Source organism: Gigantopelta aegis, chromosome 12 (genome assembly GCF_016097555.1).
Source record: "Gigantopelta aegis isolate Gae_Host chromosome 12, Gae_host_genome, whole genome shotgun sequence".
Taxonomy (NCBI): Eukaryota; Metazoa; Mollusca; class Gastropoda; order Neomphalida; family Peltospiridae; genus Gigantopelta; species Gigantopelta aegis.
In genome coordinates, this window is record NC_054710.1 from 45,101,462 (window position 1) to 45,123,997 (window position 22,536).

At 36.4% G+C, this 22,536-nt stretch overlaps 1 protein-coding gene across 1 annotated transcript; it reads left to right on the forward strand.

Moving 5' to 3' along the window:
- Nucleotides 1-940: 940 nt before the first annotated feature.
- On the forward strand, nt 941-22,536 carry LOC121386092. The gene is made up of 12 exons (XM_041516891.1): nt 941-973; nt 6,130-6,301; nt 7,535-7,640; nt 8,723-8,838; nt 9,230-9,344; nt 12,574-12,710; nt 13,793-13,910; nt 15,988-16,103; nt 17,534-17,651; nt 19,961-20,067; nt 20,936-21,001; nt 21,295-22,536. The coding sequence occupies exons 1-12, from the start codon at nt 941-943 to the stop codon at nt 21,345-21,347; spliced, it is 1,257 nt and encodes a 418-aa protein (XP_041372825.1). The 3' UTR covers nt 21,348-22,536.

The following is a 22,536-nucleotide window of genomic DNA, read 5'->3' on the forward strand; positions in this document are numbered from 1 at the left end:
TTGAACCATTTTCTAAAATAACTCTGTTATCAGACAAGCAAAAATTACAAATCAAGTGTATATACCTGCGTTTTGATGGTCAGAGAATGTGATTAAGGCATATTAAAGTAATCAGTGGTAGGCATACTCTTAAATATGCAAATTAGCGGCCGCCATTACAGAAAAATAAGTTTTCTCCTATATATCTGTAACTAGACAAGCAAACATGACAAATGAAGTGTCTAGACCGATGTTTTGAGTTTCAGAGAGTGGGTGAGGTCAAATCTTGAGTTAGGCAGGATTGAGTTATGGTTGAGTTAACTTATAGTTAACCTGCTCCTAATCCAACTAGAACCCAAAGTTGAAAATAACTCGGGGGTTAACCCTTTGGTAATCCTAGAGTTATCTCTGAGTAATCCAAGGGTTTGAGAAAGGGGATTCCCTAAATGTATTTTCCCCAGGGGATTCACTGAATCAATTTTCCCATCTGATGCACTATAGTCAACAAAGCCCCAACAGTCTATAGTTATCTTTATGTTGAATGATAACTTTGAAACCTTACCTCGCTTTACTCCAGTGTTTTTCCATTGGACCATAACACTGGTTACCCATTGGTATTTGCTTGACTTGAATTAGACAGGTTACTCAAACTGAGTAATTAGGCTACTCACAGAGCTATTCCCTAGATGAGTCAAGTCTTGAGTCACATGCCATACCCATTTTGAGTAACAACAAAATACTCATTAATCATTATTAGTTTACTCAAAGTGATTAACGTGCTACACATGATATAGTACATTGTAATTCCTGGTTACTCAAAATGAGTAGGTTTTGACTCATCTGGATGATAGCACAATGGGTACCTCAATTACACATTTTGAGCTGAAACGCATGTCCTGGCAATACACGTATTCACAATGAAACTACCAAATCACGGCAAAAGTGGGACGACGACGACGAGATGGCATTGATCTCGGCCTTCCAGAGAGTCAAGGTATTTGCATCAGTTTCACAAGGGTCATTGCAACAGAGGCAATCAAAAAATCGTTACTTTTTGTCAAAGAACTCGGACAAGAAGAAGTGATTACATCCGTTGAGCAGAGGATGATTGTACCTGAGTAAGGTGACAAGCCAGATGTCCCAATCCATGCGTCCCTACACAGGAGTAATACAAAAACATTTACATCTCTGTATGAAGTGATCAAAGACACTAAAGACACGGACAAGAAAATTATCCTGAAGGCAGACAGACATGTCCTCCAATGGCTTGTTACTGCCTATGAGGCAGGTCGTCCAGTTGGCTTGCCAGCTGTTCTAAAGTATGAGCTTCTGCCAGTTCCTGTATCACTTGCTGAAATAAATGGTACACTCTGCACTGGAAACAAGTCCGTACTGGCAGATAGTTAACTAAAGACATAGTCTGTCCCGAAGCTATTGAACATCATGACTCATCGTCTTGCCTCATGATTGATGAACAAGCACTGGTGGTTGCTCTGGGAAAGCCTGACAATGCAGTGACCTTTTGGGATTTGACCGACACATATGTAAGAGTAGTACTGAAGGCAGGTTCTAACTATTAACGGGTAGACGTTCTGTTCAACAGACATACAGAAGAGACAATCAAGTGTGCTATCAGGACACGACACACGAAAACAGCTTGGCCAACCAGGTCGTGATGTGCCTCGTCCAAACAACTGGACAAACTTTCTGTAGCTCCCTGATAATAAAGTTGATCTTGCACGTTTCCTGTCTGAGGAACGGTGTTCTCGGGCACCTGATGATAAGGAGATTGTAGTTGCTGAGGAATTCAGAGAGGACCTTGATGTTTGGTTATCAAAGACAACCACTGATTTGACTCAACTGAGAGCCATACATGAAGAAGCTGACACTAGGTTGGTATTACATGCTGTGCACAGCCAGTTCAATACAGTTGTTGATATATCAAGGGATATTAATGTTCTCATGCTTTTGGTTTCCCACTTCCCACGTGTACAATGTGAACACCTCTGGATGATGTCTGGTACCACTAAGAAACGGCGATATATACCCACTGATGTGGTTTTCAACAACCTACCTAGAGATTCAGCAACAATTATGTTACCATTCCATGCATTAACAGGGTGCAACACCACATCCTACATCACATATCACACCGAAAGGTCATCATGGAAAGTCTTCAGAGAGCACCATCAGTTGCACATAAACTTGGGAATCGGTGAACTCACAGAGGAGACCATTCGATCTTCAGAAACGTTTGTCTGCAGAATATATGATGTGCACACAACAGACTCCGTTGGTGCAGCAAGGCATATACTGTTCTCTAAGACTGGTAAACCAGAAGCAATGTCACCGATAAGTGATGCTCTCTGCTTCCATTTGATGCGAGTACATTATCAAGCAATGGTTTGGAGAAATGCTCACTGTGCCGTACCTGAGCTTCCTACACCCGCGGACATGGGATGGAAACATGGTGATTCAGGGCTACAGCCCATTCTGATGTCATTGAGTCCGATCACAGATTGTTGCCTGGAAATTACGTCGTGTGCATGCAGGAAGCAATGCAGAATGCGTCGTTGCAAATACCGAAAATCCAGGTTTTGATGCACAGCAATGTGTGCATGTCAGCAACAGAGTGATGACCAAACTCGTATGACTATGGTCTAGTCCAACAAACAGTTCATTCTACCAGACTTCAGGATGAGGCATTTGTGAGTGAGACCCACTGCCCCATCATTCCTGCATAAGCATCAAGAAGTATTTTAGGGTAAAGTTGGGAACCTTACAATTGAGTATTGATACATGGATTGTTATGTAATTCATTGGTAGCTAATTTACATAATTAAGCATCTGGCTTATCACTGATCACATTCTCGGACCCTCAAAACATAGGTATAGACACTCATTTGTCATGTGTGCTTGCCTAGTTACAGATATATTAGAGAAACATGACGTTTCTGTAATTGTGGCCGCTAATTTGCATATTTATTAGCATTGTGTACAACATATTACTTTAAAAACGTCTTAATCCTATTGTCTAACCCTCAAAACATAGGTATACACACTTCATTTGTCATTGTACTTGCCTGGTTACAGACTTATTGCAGAACATTGTTCAACAAGTGTCCAAAATTGGCAATTTGGTGGCCATTTTGTTTATGCAAATTAGACATACCTGAATTATGCTAAAAAGTCTGGTTCCCAAATTTTACCCCAAAATGCTCCTTGATTATTATATAGGGTCTTTTTCAGAAATCCCACTAGACTATATGTATTATGTATACTTACAGGTATACATCCATTCTTTAGTTGTTTTACCCATTCATCAATTCATTCATTCATAGCCTATCATTCCCATTATCTTAATATAAAAAACTTTCCAATTACTCTCACGATTTCAATCTGTTTCGACCCTTTCTGTCAGTTTCCTCCGACTCTGCCTTCTGAGCTGTCCACACCATCGCCTACCTGTCTCAACTTCCTCCACGGGTGCAGTCTCTGTGTATTTCCCTGCACCCACCTGGCACCCTCGTCCTCTGCCGCTAATAAAGCTGGTCTGACTCACGGCACTAACTAACGACCGCCGGTAGTAGGGGTGCATAGTAGGTGGTTACAAGTGCCTCTTAACAATGCCAGAAGTAACTAATGAACACTCCCCGAAGTAGTCAGACTAAGCCCACAGCTAAAAACTGATGGGGAATGGCAAGTGTGTGGCACTGATAGCCACAAGAGACAAGCACCTGTCGCGGTTGGAAAGACAAGGACTGGGATGTGGAGGTGGACAGCGAAAGAAGTTGAAAGATAGGAAGAGTTGCCAGTTCGGGAAGAAATGAGATGGAATTCAAAGGAGAGAATGGAAAGGAGGCAGTGGGATAAAAAAAAAAAAAATAATAATAAAAAATCATTCATTCATCCATTTTGTTTTCAGTTTGTTTGTCTTACTAGTATACACTGCATAATGGTGCTTGGCTTTTTAAATAAAGGGCGCCATTCACTTCCACATGGGTCCAAAAATAAAGTTTAAGTGTGGTACTCAAAAGTAATGTTTAAAGTTTTTTAAGTCCAAACTTTTGTTCAGCAAATATCACTGACAAAAACGTTTAGCTCTTTTTCATCTGCCATCAAAGGGTGGTTACAGACATAACTAAATGAATGTTTATTTACTTTTTTTTAATGTATTCCAATACATTAATGGTGTAATTATTGCTGTAATACTTATATATTTTATCTTTGCCATGGATTTACTGTTAAGGTATGCTATATTTATAAAATGTTTATCACTTCATTTCTGTCTGTATTGCCAGTTCATTGTAGATCTAACTAAACTTTATTTCAATAAAAGTATGCTCATTTCGCTATTGAAAAATGTACCAATGGGATTTATAAATTCAAGTTTAGCTTCTTTCTTTTTCACGTGAAGGTTATGGGCACTACAATTTTATATATAACAAGACATAAATGCACTTCATCAAACTAATATTGTGGTATTTATTTGCCAGGATGTCTGATTCATTAACAATTATAAACATAATATTTATTTTATCTAAGATTTAACTGACTGTTAAAGAACCATGTATGCTGTTGTGCATCACATGACTAATAAATATGACTGTAATAGATAAAATAAAACTGTCAGTTGTACTGAGATATTTTAACATTATAATTCCATTTCCAACTATTTGTAATAAGGTTATTTTAAGGCTCAATATACAGATTTATACTCAACTTAGACAGGCAAATAACCTGAAATAGTAAAGTCAGTAATATTTGGTTATGGATACTACCAAAAAAAACCTGGGTTTTAGATATAAAATCATCTGGAATTATTTGACTAAAAAAAAAACATTTTTCTATCTTCAGTGTTTTGTCTCGTTGTGATCTTAGTTGGTTTTACAAGTTAAAAGTTAGCTAAAACACTCAGCACAATTCAAAAATATTTTCAGAATGAGGAATGTCCTGCTAATAATAATTTGTTATTTTTAAGCGTGAATGCTGGATAAAATAACAATTACCAATTCAGCTATATTATTTATGTTTGTTCTTATTTTAACATGTTGTAGCCTTACAAAATAAAATACAACATTTAAGTGAATATTTTGGTATTTTTTTTATAAAGTATCTAAATTTATAATGATGTTTTCAGAAAGGTTACGGATACTACAGTATTGGACACTACAAATTTTCAAATCCTTTAGCTACTTCATGTTTCTGTTACGTTGCCGTTTCCCCGTACATCTGATTTGTAAACCTCATATGGATGTAGAATTACTTTGATCAAGTCAAAAAGTATTAGATGGTTACGGACACTACAATTAAAAACAACATTGTGACAAACCTATAAGTTGCCTTAATTTTTTACATGTTTGTAATATTACAAACTATTGCACTTTTTACTCCTAAATCATAAATGTTAATTATTTGTGAGAAAATTCAGTGCAACATGATTTAATTTGACATAATTTTTAAATACTTAATGTCCATATAGCATGAGGTATAGACTGTCGTTGTAAAAAGCATAACCATTTACATAAATTGCAACAATATTTGGACCTGATGACCAATTTTTATAAAATAACTCACATTCTAAAGATAATTGAATTGTCTGCAAACCACTGTCATTTTAACATAAAACATGCTCAATACATTTTTAAAACAAAGGAATGATTTCAGTGAAAGAAAAAGTACCCTAATTTGACCCACTAATTGACTCGGTGTGCAATTTGTTATTGAAATGAGTTGCCTTAGGTACTCTACGTAATTAGGTGTAACCCATATGCATCAACACAAACCAAACAGTGATGTGTTGGACTACGATATTTTATTGTAGGATAGCATAACATACTGAATCATGATTTGGTCCCTTTATTGTAAAAAAAAAAAGCTATACTGGAAAATACTTTATAAATCTTATCATGATTTGAACATGGTTATCTTTATCTTGTGAATAAGGCTGTCAGTTTGTTTGTTTGTTTATTTATTGGGTGTTTTTGTTGTTGTTGTTATTGTTGTTTTGTTTGGGGGGGGGGTCTGATGTTGTTGGGTGGGGTTGGTTTTTTTGGGGGGTGGGGTGGGGTGTTAGGCAAAACTAACACGAAATATGATAATGCTAAGCTTTTCATAAAAAATACTAAAACAACTACTAATCTTCTTCAGTATTCCCTTTGTAATAATTATGACCTCTGTTGTGGTGTGTGTTGCAGATTAAGTAAAGTGAGTTTGAACTGTTTGCTGTGGACTAAACATTCCTGTCAAGCGAGAGCAAGTCAAAGTCAGCTGGAGCTAGTAAGAGATGCCCGGGATGAGTTCCACAAGTTCTGTCCAAATGGTAAGCTATAGTCAAATGGCCATGAATCAACGAGCAACAGGTCGCAGCTTATGGTAAGCAATGGAGTTTGATGACCATAAATCACTGTATAAAGGTTCGTAGCTTATGGTAAGCTATAGAATCAAATGATCATGAATCACCTTGCAATAATTCTCAGCTTATGGTAAGCTATAGAGTCAGATGACCATAAAACACCATGCCACATTTAGCAGCTTAGAGTAACCTATAGTCTGGTGACCATGGATCACTGCGGCAGTTCGCAGCTTATGGTAAGCTATAGAGTCAGATGACCATACATCACCTTGCCACAGTTAGCAGCTTATTGTAAGCTAAAGTCAGATGACCACGAATCACTTTTCAGCCGATCGATCACCTATATAAATTGAAATAAGGAATATATATATATATATATATATATATATATATATGGTAAACTAATGTGGCAAAGATTCATAATATAGAATAGTTAAGTAGAAATCGAGTTATTTACAAACATATCGACCGAGTGAAAGTGAGTTGGATACGTTTGTAAACAACGAGTTGTAAGATAAATGGTAAGATGGTATCTAATGGACACGAATGTACTATTCTATTTCTTACATATCTTCAGAAAACAGTTTTAAAATAAATTTAAACGCCTTTTCCAACTAAAACCTATGAACGGCCCAGACAAGTCAATTTCAGGTTAACATGTATGTCACGGAGTGATCGAATCGATTGTGCTTGTTTTTCTTTGGATGGTATGACACTGGTGACCTGGTCATCACCTAGGAGCAGCCAGTCATTTTGTCTTTAAAATGTTATCGCACGTATGTGTGTTAATACTATATGTGTTATCAAAAATAACAAATGATGTTCTCACCAACTGGTGTGAGGCTTATACTTTTGTTGATGTGGATGATACGTCGCCAATAAAACGCCAATATACATCCGCAAATCGGGAAACACAGTAGGGCTATCGCCTAAAATAATTTCGATATACAATCAGAAAGAAATGTTTGGGTATGGCACTATGGAATTAAATGCAACCTCAGTCAACAGAGGGTATGGGGGTCTTCACAAGAAAGAAAATGTGTTAAGATTAAGGTTAGCGTTGAGAAAATCATACAGTAATGATAATTGTATCAAAAAGTTAACTTAAAAAACAAATCTGCAAAAATATTTGGGTATGGCGCCATACCCGTTTTAACCTCTGGCAGAAACCCTGACAATATATGACATTTTATATTGCAGCTGACCTGCCACCACCTGCATGCAGTGGATCGGGAAACTGCATGCAGCCGATAACTCAGCTTGCACAACCGACATTTTCATCCACAGCAATGACATCTGCCTGTCCGTAAGTTGGTTTTCGGTCATTATTGTCCGTAGTAGTTGTTCTCTGTATTTTGTTCGATGCATCTCGCTCTGTGTTAGGAGCTGGACGTAGCCCAGTGGTAAAGCGTTCGCTTGATGCGCGGTCAGTCTGGGATCGATCCCCGTCGGTGGGCTATTTCTCGCTCCAGCCAGTGCTCCACGACTGGTATATCGAAGACCGTGGTATGTGCTATACTGTCTGTGGGATGGTGCATATAAAAATTCCTTACTGCTAATCGAAAAGAGTAGCCCATGAAGTGGCGACAGCGGATTTTCTCTCTCAGTATATGTGTGGTCCTTAACCATATGTCCGACGCCATAAAAACGTAAACAAAATGTGTTGAGTGCGTCGTTAAATAAAACATTTCCTTCCTCGCTCTATTAAAATATGTGGCTAGTATGTAGGTTGTTTTACGTTTATATTATTTTACATTACATTTACTGCATGTAATACTCTGGTACATCGACGCATGTTCTAGTCTCTGTTTTTCAAAATGTGGTTCTGTTATAATTGTCTAATTCCGTGCCGTCTACTCTACTAGGTTTTATATAATTATTTTCATGAAAACTTATACTCATTTAAACTTATACTCACTTATATTCTTTTTCTTGAGTTTTTTTTTTTTTAAATGGATGCTCACTTCCATTATGTGGTTTCTTAAGCTAATTATAAACAATTATAAACAGTTATTACTTGTGAACAATTGTATATTATATATATTATTATTATTATTATTATTTATTATTATTATTATTATTATTATTATTATTATTATTATTATTATTATTATTATTATAATGTATATACATATATTATATATATATAATATCTTCATTTGCTTTTCTTTATATTTTTATATTCTGCACCATAAAGTGTATGAAATATTTGTTTTTATTTAATAAATTTGCATTAAACCAATGACAAACATTGCCAAAACCATCAAAAATCAAATGTTGAACACCCATTATTGTGCTGTGTTGTTTTGCATTTAAATGCCATGCAACTCGATGTAGTACGTTCGAATCCTGGCAAATTAACGCTTTGTGTTTTTATATATTATGCAGACTTTTTCCCACGGCGCTAACTTGTATTGATGGATCTCTGACAACATGCGATGTGACGTTCACAACCGACTTCACGTTTTCCTCACTCCGAGATGATTTTACATCAGTATGCCAAGGTATCCTTATAGTTAGTTTCATGCATTAATGTTTTTCTAAATGAAAGATACCTGTTACTACCACTTTGAATAACCCAATCATCCCAAGAAAAAACAAAACAACAAAACAACAAGCAACTTCAAACAAAAACAAAAACAAAAATAAAAAATAAAACCCCCAAGAAAACAAAACAAAACAAAGATACAAAAACAAACACAAAACACACACATACACACACAACCGTAAAAAAAGAAAAGTTTGCATGTGCGTTTTATGACTTAATTAAATATTAAATTTAAATTGTGAAATATATAATATGCGAAAATATATTATCGTGTATGTGAAATATATTTAATTTGTTTATATTGGGTTGTATTCTGTGTAATTTTTGTTTCCTTTATTTTAATTTAGATTTTCAAACAGCAAGTGCCCAACTGTCGGACTGTGTCGAATTTGAATCATGTATGAGTCAAATCAATTTCACAGACGTAACAGGCAGCTACACTGATCCAACGTCATGGTGTCGGTAACTAAAAATTAATTTTCATATCATATATTATCCATTAAAAGCTTTTGTAGGAGATATCGCTGTCACTATAATTTGGGATATTTCCTGCGCTATTCTGCTTGGAGATATCGCTTTTTTATCATTACTGACGTCACGCCACTGTCATTCTGCTAGTTAACGAGTCTACCGCTGCCAAATATAGTGCCATTCAGCGCACATTACTGACATTGTTTACAATTGTCGCAAATGAAAAGAATGATAATGGATGATAAAAAGAATACCCCCCCCCCCCCCCCCCCCCCCTATGTCTTGTGATATCATAATGTATCAGCTTTCCATTTACTCGTGTTCGCATGCATTACTGTTCGCGAGTTTATCGAAGCAATGCATTTACATAGTGCCTTTTCCATATATGCCATTTCGCTGGAAAAAAGCGCTGTGAAGTTATAACGTAAAGCAGTTACTTTCGGCTTAAAGTACACCCTGGCAAAGTACAATTCTGTAGAGTGATCCGATTGCGAAAAGGCAGATACAGAAAAGCACATTTCCGCTCACAGAAACGCGCATGATAAAATGCACACGGAATCATGTTACTGGAAAGCGGGACAATTATGTGACGGTGTAGTATCGACTGGTCCAGACATCTAGTACTGATGTCAGAGACCAGGTTAAAGATTGCGGGAAAGAAGTACTACATATTTCCCATCAGTCTAATACACGTTAAAGTACTAACCATTAAGGTCAGGCCTAAGACTAACATTAGCTCCTTCCACATTATGTCACGGTATAGTATGGACAGGTCCAGTCATCTAGTACTGATGTTAGAAGCCAGGTTAAAGAATGCGGAAAAGAAGTACTGCATAGTCTTCTTCAATCTAATATACGTTAAATTACTAACCATTCAGGTCATTGTTGGAGAGCATATACCTGGCTATGTTGTGTTCCAAGAACAGTGTATTTCAACTTAAATGTATATAATCATCATAATGAATTGGTAAAGCGCTCGGTTGATGCGTGATTGGTTTAGGATCGATCCACGTTGTTGGCCCCATTGGGCTATTTCTTGTTCCAGCCAGTGCTCTGCGACTGGTGAAACAAAGGCCGTGGTATATACTATCCTGTCTGTGGGATGGTGCATATAAAAGATTGCTTACTAAGTGGTGACAGCGGGTTTTCCTCTCTATATATTTGTGTGGTCCATAACCATATATATCTGACGCCATACAATCGTAAGTAAAATGTGTTGAGCGCGTTGTTAAATAAAACATGTCCTTCCTTTCTTCCTTCTATAATAAACTTATCACAAGTGTACTGTGTAATTGGCAGTTTTAAAAAACTAGAATTATGTTTTATATTTTTTTTTTACAATATTTATTTACAATATGTGAATTGGGATTAGCAAACAGACATATACAGGTCTATCAGGCGCGGATTCAGCCCCCCCCCCCCCCTTATTTTTGGTCAAACAATATATATTACAGAATACACCAATCCTATCCCGACCATATGTCAAGGACCTTGAAATTTATTTTCAAAAACAAGAACGGCTTTTGGGCCCCCTCTAATAAAATTCCCTGGATCCGCGCCTGTCCATGTAATGCACAAGTGTAGAGCAAAAAGGTACAGCAAATCAATATATGTTTAAATCTATCATAGATTAATATAGGATACAAAATGTATGTCAAAAAACAAAATAAGAAAAACAAAAGGAAGAAAAAAACCGTAAAGTTTTCATGAAGTTAGTTGTAATCATCCGTAAATTGTGTGTTTCTAAATGTAGGAATAGATCTAAATCACGTAGAGTTGTTTTCATGAAGTTAGTTGTAATCATCCGTAAAGTGTGTTTTTTCTAAATGTATGAATAGATCTAAATCACGTAGAGTTGTTTTCATGAAGTTAGTTGTAATCATCCGTAAAGTGTGTGTTTCTAAATGTAGGAATAGATCTAAATCACGTAGAGTTGTTTTCATGAAGTTAGTTGTAATCATCCGTAAAGTGTGTGTTTCTAAATGTAGGAATAGATCTAAATCACGTAGAGTTGTTTTCATGAAGTTAGTTGTAATCATCCGTAAAGTGTGTGTTTCTAAATGTAGGAATAGATCTAAATCACGTAGAGTTGTTTTCATGAAGTTAGTTGTAATCATCCGTAAAGTGTGTGTTTCTAAATGTAGGAATAGATCTAAATCACGTAGAGTTGTTTTCATGAAGTTAGTTGTAATCATCCGTAAAGTGTGTGTTTCTAAATGTAGGAATAGATCTAAATCACGTAGAGTTGTTTTCATGAAGTTAGTTGTAATCATCCGTAAAGTGTGTGTTTCTAAATGTAGGAATAGATCTAAATCACGTAGAGTTGTTTTCATGAAGTTAGTTGTAATCATCCGTAAATTGTGTGTTTCTAAATGTAGGAATAGATCTAAATCACGTAGAGTTGTTTTCATGAAGTTAGTTGTAATCATCCGTAAAGTGTGTGTTTCTAAATGTAGGAATAGATCTAAATCACGTAGAGTTGTTTTCATGAAGTTAGTTGTAATCATCCGTAAAGTGTGTGTTTCTAAATGTAGGAATAGATCTAAATCACGTAGAGGTGTTTTCATGAAGTTAGTTGTAATCATCCGTAAAGTGTGTGTTTCTAAATGTAGGAATAGATCTAAATCACGTAGAGTTTTCATGAAGTTAGTTGTAATCATCCGTAAAGTGTGTGTTTCTAAATGTATGAATAGATCTAAATCACGTAGAGTTGTTTTCATGAAGTTAGTTGTAATCATCCGTAAAGTGTGTGTTTCTAAATGTATGAATAGATCTAAATCACGTAGAGTTGTTTTCATGAAGTTAGTTGTAATCATCCGTAAAGTGTGTGTTTCTAAATGTAGGAATAGATCTAAATCACGTAGAGTTGTTTTCATGAAGTTAGTTGTAATCATCCGTAAAGTGTGTGTTTCTAAATGTAGGAATAGATCTAAATCACGTAGAGTTGTTTTCATGAAGTTAGTTGTAATCATCCGTAAAGTGTGTGTTTCTAAATGTAGGAATAGATCTAAATCACGTAGAGTTGTTTTCATGAAGTTAGTTTTAATCATCCGTAAACATTTTGAGACGTTATGCACAACTATATCGATGTCATCACTATTGTCAACGTTCAGCCATTTACAAACGTTGCATTTATTTTGAGACCGTTTTGCTTGGTTCACATAATTTTCTTTCCATGAGTATCTATCTGTCAGCAGTTATGATATGTATTTACTTTCAGATTACTGACAAAAGTCACCGCCTGTGTCTCGTGGAGTATGAAACCATGCGGCTTGGATCTAACACAAGCACCAAATCATAACATCTTTCAAAGTCTTTCAAACAAGCTGCAGTTGTGGATGGGAAGATGTCCAACAGGTAGAGATTAAAAATACATATGTTTATATTTGTGTGTTATTTAAGTTTGTTATTATGAGAGCACTCACCTAAGGTGCTTGGTTTGTTATAGGAACGAACTGCCAGGCACACCCACTGATTCTTTGCTAAGGTGCTTGGTTTGTTATAGGAACGAACTGCCAGGCACACCCACTGATTCTTTGCTACGGTGCTTGGTTTGTTACAGGAACGAACTGCCAGGCACACCTACTGATACATTGCTAAGGTGCTTGGTTTGTTATAGGAACGAACTGCCAGGCACACCCACTGATTCTTTGCTAAGGTGCTTGGTTTGTTATAGGAACGAACTGCCAGGCACACCTACTGATTCTTTGCACAAGGAAAAATGTGGCGGGTTTGTTCTGAAAAATGAAGAGAATTATCAAATGATTTGTTATCCAAAATTTGATGATTAATTAATGAGTGTTCTCTAGTTGTATTGTTAAATAGAATAACATTTTTTTATTTTTTTTATTGTGAAAGAGAAAATTGCAATATTCAGAAGTTTGTTTTGCATTTGATCTGATACTACATGTACCTCCATAAGGCTAGTTGCATGATACCCGGCAAACACACGAACAATAAGCATATAAATAAATATTTCAAATTAAACGTTAATAAAGACATAAATAAACAAAATGAATCTGACGTAATATTTTATTATTTCTGCCAAACTGCTAGTTGTTCCTTTTAACATGTGATCCTGACGACAAACACCCTATGGTGATATAGCCTAAGCAGTTGCTAGCTGTTTCGTCATTGAAATCATTGTTGTTCAGTACGTCGATAAATATATGTATATATGAACATACAAATATACTGTGATGTGTAAATGCACACGTGTGTCACAATCGAGTGTCCGGTGGAGTGACCCACTCATCCCCAAACTGATGCTGATATCGTCAGAATGATCCTTCCCCTCAGTTGAACGACGATGCTACATAAAATGTCATTCGCCCAGTTATCATCGTTGTTCGACGCCTATGATTATATTGATCAATTCTTCATTTATTATTGTCTTGACGAATAGTCGGACCATTAATTAAACATGCTTAATATTTCAGTCAAATTACCAGTCTCTCAGTGCATGCACATCGATACGTGCATTTCAAAGTTCCCACAACAGACCTCTGATCTATCGGTGACTGGGTTTTCTGCCGCAGTAGTCAGCCAGTATTGCACGTAAGTCTACTGTGTCCTTTTCATCATTTGCGACAAGTATTTGGGGGGTTTTAATTTTTGCACAAGCCATATACATAAATCGAGGATCCACCAAGGATTCAAAAGTCTGTATTGTGTTGTTGTTTTTGTTGTTTTTCTATAAAAGCCAGTGCTGTTATATAATGTGTTTATTCAACAGCCACTTCTTATACCTCTGGGTGCCTCAGGTAGGGGGCATGTGCAGCTCTTAGTATTAATTAGTTCATTAATGTCAAATTTTAAAAGTTGCTGCCCTCTCCCCCCCCCCCCCCCCCCAACACACACGCACCATTGCGTTATTTCACAAATAGATAAAAGAGCACAATCATATAAATACTCCTGAAGTTTCTATTAAGCCATACGTTTAAATTCGTGATTTTCAACCTCTAGGCATGGTAAATGGTAATGCTTCAAACATGAAATTTGTCTTAATATCAACTAAAAACATCCACTAAGAATCGTAATTCACAAAATCATTATTCTACCACTTTGCTACATTCTCCATCTCCTAAATATTACATGTTTCACCACCACATTCTCCATCTCCTGAATATTACGTGTTTCACCACTACATTCTCCATCTCCTAAATATTACGTTTTTCACCACTATATTATCCTTCTCCTAGATATTACGTGTTTCACCACTAATTATCCATCTCCTAGATATTACGTGTTTCACCACTATATTATCCATCTCCTAGATATTACGTGTTTCACCACTATATTATCCATCTCCTAGATATTACGTGTTTCACCACTATATTATCCATCTCCTAAATATTACGTGTTTCACCACTATATTATCCATCTCCTAAATATTACGTGTTTCACCACTATATTATCCTTCTCCTAAATATTACGTGTTTCACCACTATATTATCCTTCTCCTAGATATTACGTGTTTCACCACTATATTATCCATCTCCTAGATATTACGTGTTTCACCACTATATTATCCTTCTCCTAAATATTACGTGTTTCACCACTATATTATCCATCTCCTAAATATTACGTGTTTCACCACTATATTATCCTTCTCCTAAATATTACGTTTTCACCACTATATTATCCTTCTCCTAAATATTACGGGTTTCACCACTATATTATCCTTCTCCTAAATATTACGTTTTCACCACTATATTATCCTTCTCCTAAATATTACGTTTTCACCACTATATTATCCTTCTCCTAAATATTACGTGTTTCACCACTATATTATCCTTCTCCTAGATATTACGTGTTTCACCACTATATTATCCATCTCCTAGATATTACGTGTTTCACCACTATATTATCCTTCTCCTAAATATTACGTGTTTCACCACTATATTATCCATCTCCTAAATATTACGTGTTTCACCACTATATTATCCTTCTCCTAGATATTACGTGTTTCACCACTATATTATCCTTCTCCTAGATATTACGTGTTTCACCACTATATTATCCATCTCCTAGATATTACGTGTTTCACCACTATATTATCCTTCTCCTAAATATTACGTGTTTCACCACTATATGATCCATCTCCTAAATATTACGTGTTTCACCACTATATTATCCTTCTCCTAAATATTACGTTTTCACCACTATATTATCCTTCTCCTAAATATTACGGGTTTCACCACTATATTATCCTTCTCCTAAATATTACGTTTTCACCACTATATTATCCTTCTCCTAAATATTACGTTTTCACCACTATATTATCCTTCTCCTAAATATTACGTGTTTCACCACTATATTATTTTGCACTTTTCTTTCATGGGGCAGGACGTAGCCTAGTGGTAAAACACTCGATCGGTGCATACTTCCAGCCAGTGATCCATGACTGGTGTATCAAAGGGTGTGGTATATGTTATAAAAACAATCCTTTGCTACTAATGGAAAAATGTAGCGGGTTTCCTCTCAAAGATTATATTAAAATTAATTAATATAATAGCCGTTGACAAATAAATCACAGTGCTGTAGTGGTGTCGTTAAACAAAACACACTTTTAACTCTTTTGTGTTTCTTTCATAAATTTGTTGCATTATGAAATATGTTGCTTATTCTTCAGAAAAACGAGTGAAGTGATCACCTGCCTGGCAGACAGAATGGTGATGTGCGGCATTGAGTCAACAACGAAGTACACCATGCCGGAAGTGACTGTGCTCTACGATCAAGCATGTCCAGGTCAGTGTAATGGAAAAGTTCTATTTAAAATATTGATATTTCTATTTAAAGGAAAGGTGTTTCTTTAACAACTCCACGACACATTTTTATACCTAATACCTAGCCTAAAATTACTAGGGAAAAAAAGAAAGAAATGTTTTATTTAACGACGCACTCAACACATTTTATTTACGGTTGTATGGCACCAGACATATGGTTAAGGACCACACAGAGTTTGAGAGGAAACCCGCTGTCGCCACTATATGGGCTACTCGTTTCGATTAGCAGCAAGGGATCTTTTATTTGCGCTTCTCACAGGCAGAATAGCACAAACCATGGCCTTTGTTGAACCAGTTATGGATCACTGGTCGGTGCAAGTGGTTTGCACCTACCCATTGAGCCTTGCGGAGCACTCACTCAGGGTTTGGAGTCGGTATCTGGATTAAAAATCCCATACCTCGACTGGGATCCGAACCCAGTACCTACCAGCCTGTAGACCGATGGCCTACCACTACGCCACCGAGGCCGTTCACAAATTACTAGGGAGAATAAAAACAAAACAAAAGAATCGGTGCATAGTAATATAGAGTATTATCCAGCTAGCTCAAAGGATTTTTTAAATTAAAAAGGTACTTTTGTTGTTATTCTTTCTGAATGGATCTGCCCACTACAATCCACTAGGTGTGGCCCTTTAGGTTATGGCTAATTTGCGTCCAGCACATTAATTTTGTCTGTTTCTACATTTTGTCTAGAGAAAGAAAGAAAGAGTCGGTATCTGGATTAAAAATCCCATGCCTCGACTGGGATCCGAACCCAGTACCTACCAGCCTGTAGACCGATGGCCTAACCACGACGTCACCGAGGCCGGTCTTTGTCTAGAGCGTTACAATAGAAATATACTGCCATTAAAAAGCGAAGTATACTTAACAAAAAGTATAAACAATAGCCGACATTAGTATGTCCCAAGTCATATTTATGTACAGCAAAGAGTTTAATGTGTGCAAGATTACAAAGATGTGTCATTAAAACTCATTCAAATACGCTCATTCTCTTCGGGGGCGGGACGTACCCCAGTGGTAAAGCGTTCACTTGATGCGCGATCGGTCCAGGATCGGTCCCCGTCGGTGGAACCATTGGGCTATTTCTCGTTCCAGCCAGTGCTCCACAACTGGTGTAACAAAGGTCGTAGTATGTACTATCCTGTCTGTGGGATAGTGCATATAAAATATCCCATACTGCTAATCGAAAAGAGTAGCCCATGAAGTGCCGATAGCGGATTTCCTCTCTCAGTATATGTGTGGTCCTAAACCATATGTCTGACGCCATATAACCGTAAATAAAATGTGTTGAGTGTGTCGTTAAATAAAACATTTCTTTCTTTTGTTTCAGTCTTTTCTCTAGAAAGAACATTAAATTCATTCAATTAAAAACAACTTTAAATTTCTTTTCAGTGTTTTCCGTCACAGCAAATATCAATACATGTGATCCGCTGAACAGGTGCCTGTCAACCATTAAAATGCCTGGCTCTGACTCCATGGGAAAATATTTGGATACTAACTTCTGGTGCAGGTTTGTAAACTCATTTCCTTTTATTTGTATTGCATTTGCCCTCTGTCACTGTCCACTTGCAACATCCTTCAATATATACACATGATGTAAGAACATTCAGTGCTTCTAAAATGTATATAAAGTACATTGTGAACGATTTTTGTGTGTGTGTTTACACTAATTAGTTTAAAGTTTAACATTAGGATCAAGTGCTTCTAAACTTTGTACCAAATACATTGACCAATAAGTATCTTACTAGTATACATTAATTAGGTGAACACTTGAATCCAGTGTTACAAACTACATTGGCCAATGAGTCATTTACCAGTTTACACTTATTAAACACTTGACGCCAATGATTCTAGAATGTGTACAAAGTGCATTGGCCAATGAGTCTTACCAGTTTACATTGATTCAAGTTCCTGTTCTTTAGTGTTTTAAGTTTTTACAACTTATCAGCATAATACAATGTACAACAAAATAATAAATAATATGTACATGATTATGGTGGAGAGTGATTTAGTAAAAAACGTTATTAAACACTTTAATCCAGTGGTTCTGGTTCTAGTCTATTATTTTGTTTACAGAGGTTCTAAATTTTGTTTACAAAATGTTCTGGCCAGTGGTGTATTTTTGTACACACTCTTAACCACCGGTTAACGTGCTTCTATGTGTGTTGATGCCCCGGTGGCCGAGTGAATAGGATGCTGGACTGTCACATATCATGTCAAATTGGTTCCCTAGGATCGGCACCTGCCAGATGACACTTTGTTTTTAAATATTATATTTACTTGGTTCATGATTCTCATGGTGGACTATTGGTTCCTGAGTGTATCATTAAACTGGTTGCAATTTTAAACATGAGTACCGGCGAAGTACATAAATACGTCCGCCAGGAGTTTGATGGGAAACCATAGATATTAATGGATATGCTACGGGTATGATTCAATTCTAATTATGTGAAATTTTTGAGTTGGAAAAGTCCTGACGTCTTCAAACACTAAACACGATTTTCCTATGGTGTTCAAAATATAGACACACTATTTGATTCATTTGTATCGCAGTGAGCTAGTAGTTGTATGTGACACACCACCATCCCAAGTTCTTCCTAAGTGTGATGTTTGATGGTTCTGTATGCAAGATATGGTTCACCCAAGGATTTACTGTTATGTGCAGTAGACCGTCAAACGTAGGTTACAGTAACCTGGTAATAGAACGCGACACACTGTCATCCCAAATTGTTCCTACATGTGAGATTTGATGATCCTTAATGCATTTCTATGCACGATATGGTCCGGACAAGGATTTACTGTTATATGCAGTAGACCTTTAAACGTAGTTCACAGTGACCTAGTAATAGTACGCGACACACCGCCATTCCAGAGTATTCCTACATATGAGGTTTGATTGTCCTGTATGCATCTTATTTTCCGTACAGGAACACGTTAAGAGACGGATGTACGGACGGACGGATGCACGGACAACGCCATACCATAGTACAACCCATCATAGATGGGTATATAAAAAGCATCCCCCTCTCTCTCTCTCTCTCTCTCTCTCTCTCTCTCTCTCTCTCTCTCTCTCTCTCTCTCTCTCTCTCTCTCTCTCTCTCTCTGTATATATATATATATATATATATATATATATATATATATATATATATATATACACACATATATCTATATATACATATATATATATATATATATATATATATATATATATATATATATATATATATATATATATACTATAACACTAGTTTCGAACCTGGTGTTTGACAGTACGTTATTAACAACTGGTTAAATTTCTATTTTGAAGAAGTGATGGTGGCAAAGTGGATAGGATTCTGGACTGGCAAATGCCACATGAATCGGTACAGTTCGAATCCTGCCAATTGACACTTTGTGTTTCCATACACCCATCTTCGACTGGTAGTCTTATTGTAGGGCGATATCCCTTCGTTTTGGAGCATGACTTTGGATGTCTGTATGTCTGGTTTAGGTCACCACTATTATTGCTCATTAAAGGAAATATTTGTCCGAGCCATATATTTCTTATCAGTTGATATAGGATCATAAAATCTTGTAGGTAAGTACAACTTGCGACGAGAGCAAGTTGCGTACTATAACTAGGTCACCGTTACCTACTTTTGACGGGTGTATCATGTTGAAGCAGTCATTGGTGATGTTTATCTCACTATTTATACTTTTATCAACTTCAGGGGTGGGTAACGCAATATTACACATTTTGGGAGAATGACCCAGAAACGTTTTGGTTATTACATGTTGTTTATTTTATTTCTATTGTTTAATTGTCTTTGGCTGCAGCCTAGTTCGTGATTTGACACTGTGTGTGCAGAAGACAAAAGACACTTGCAAAGTAACCTACTCTTTGACAGCCACTATTGACAGCATCAACAAGAAATGTGCCCCAGGTGAGTTGCTAGGTAGATTCACAAAAAGGAAATGGTTTTGTTTCTGGTTATATCACGTCGACCATGCGGTTAAGGACCACACAGATATTGAGGGAGGAAACCCGCTGTTTCCACTTCATGGGCTACTCTTTTCGATTAGCAGCAGTGGATCTTTTATATGCACCATACCAAAGACAGAATAGCACATACCACGGTATTTGACTGGCTGCACCGAGAACTAGACCAATAGGCCCACTGATGGGGATCGATCCCAAACCAACGGCGCATCAAGCGAGCGCTTTACCACTGGGCTAATAAACAACACGATAATATATATAATATAGGGTTGTATTTAATGTAAAATATGGTTGCTGGCAGCAAAAACAACAATAAGGAATCATGGCATACAAAAGTCTAAAGTCTAATTGTGTCCTTAAACAAAAACATTAACAACTATGAATAAGCAATTTATCTATTACTTTATATTATTATTACTGTTCTTGTGCAGTAGCAGCAGCAGGAGCAGGAGCAGCAGCAGCAGCAGCAGTAGTAGTAGTAGTAGTAGTAGTAGTAGTAGTAGCAGTAGTAGCAGCAGCAGCAGCAGCAGCAGCAGCAGCAGCAGCAGCAGTAGCAGTAGTAGTAGTAGTAGTAGTAGTAGTAGTAGTAGCAGTAGCAGCAGCAGCAGCAGCAGCAGCAGCAGCAGCAGCAGCAGCAGCAGCAGCAGCAGTAGCAGCAGCAGCAGCAGCAGCAGCAGCAGCAGCAGCAGCAGCAGCAGTAGTAGTAGTAGTAGTAGCATTGCTGGATATTGTTACAGCTCGTCTTTTGTTGCATTCATTATTATTATTATTATTATTATTATTATTATTATTATTATTATTATTATTTACAGATGGGTTAGATGCTATAAATGACGATGATAATTCTGGGACAACAAGGCCTGTGGGCAAACCCATTGGTTAGTATATTTTTGTGTGCTCCGTAAATCCACATGAGACCCACTCCCAGAAGAAAATTCACAAGAGAATGTAGCATTTGTTCTTCATTCTACCAGATCCCCAACGCATACATACCCTACTACAAAACGATCATTTCTGAAGTAGTCAAAATATATTGGATTTATAAAATGAATGACAAATATGAATGAATTTAGTATTTGTAATAATGAGAAACAATTTTCATAGCAGACGAAAACAAATCTGAATAATGTTTAACCCTATGTATTAATAATCTATGTTTTGTTATTTGCAGGGGTATCAGCAGCCGTGTTTGTGTATGTGCTGGTGTGTGTTGTTTGGAAGTAGGGAACAAGAACGTGTTAGGAAAATTATGGAATTCAATCTGGAATTCTGTCAAGAAACACTCACATTCTACCAGTTGTACAAAGACGTCTTTATTATTATTATTATTATTATTAATTACTTACTTACTTACAGATGAATTTGCTATAAAATGCTTACTTACTTATTTACTTACTTACTTACTTACTTACTTACTTACTTACAGATGAATTTGCTATAAGATGCTTACTTACTTATTTACTTACTTACTTACTTACTTACAGATGAATTTGCTATAAGATGCAAAAGATGTGGACAATTATTATTATTATATCCGTCATTTATTTTTATATAGATATTCCTACAAATCTGAATAGCTTTTGTAATATCTGGAGAAACAAACTAGGGTTTGGTGCTAGTTTTGATTTAGTAACCTATAATCTGAGATTGGCAATCCTCTGGTGGTGCAAGAGGGATGAAATATCCAGTTAAAGATATCCTCGAGAGTGGCTGTCCTCCTATAGACAGAGATTATTTTAATCAACCACTATTTTGCCTAATGTTAATTCGACTCTGCACTGTGTAGAGATATTCGCCCTGGCCATGAATTTCGGTTGTGTCGTTCACATTTGAAATAGTTTTTGAGGAGACTACTGCCTCCCACCCACTTCACTATCTATGAACTATAATGCCATCAACATACTAACGTAATATGCAGCCCTGAAATGTCTACAATACATTAATGTCAAAGGTGGACTCAAACATTTATTTTGCACATGAGAACTGATCAATAAATATAAAATCAATCAGCAGTAACCAAAGAAGCCAAATATTATTAATTCACAAGAGACATTATCCTATATCTATTGTCAACCAAAACAACATGAAATACAAATGAAATCATGAGTAAGCAACAAATATGCATAATGTTTATGTTGTTGGGTGGTTTTTGTGGTTTTGTCTGTTTGTTTTGTTTTTGTTTTAACTACTTTTTTATACGACGAAGGCTGGTATTTTGAGAAAATAATAGCTTATTATGTTGTGTTTAATCTCGGGTTGTGTTTAATCTCACATTTTTATTGCGGTACAAAATTAAAGGCGCAGACCCTAGTTTTAACACATAAAAAATGGACACCACGTTTAGTTAATTTACAAACCTGTAACTCATTTGGATAAAGTTACAACAGAGTAAAACAAGAGTCTGTGACGTTAA

Excerpts from the sequence above, each read along its gene's own strand:
- LOC121386092 (XM_041516891.1), top strand. The coding sequence starts at position 941 with ATGGCATTGATCTCGGCCTTCCAGAGAGTCAAG. Across the intron at positions 12,711-13,792 it reads GATGGGAAGATGTCCAACAG|TCAAATTACCAGTCTCTCAG; the intron begins GTAGAGATTAAA and ends TTAATATTTCAG. Across the intron at positions 17,652-19,960 it reads GATACTAACTTCTGGTGCAG|CCTAGTTCGTGATTTGACAC; the intron begins GTTTGTAAACTC and ends CTTTGGCTGCAG.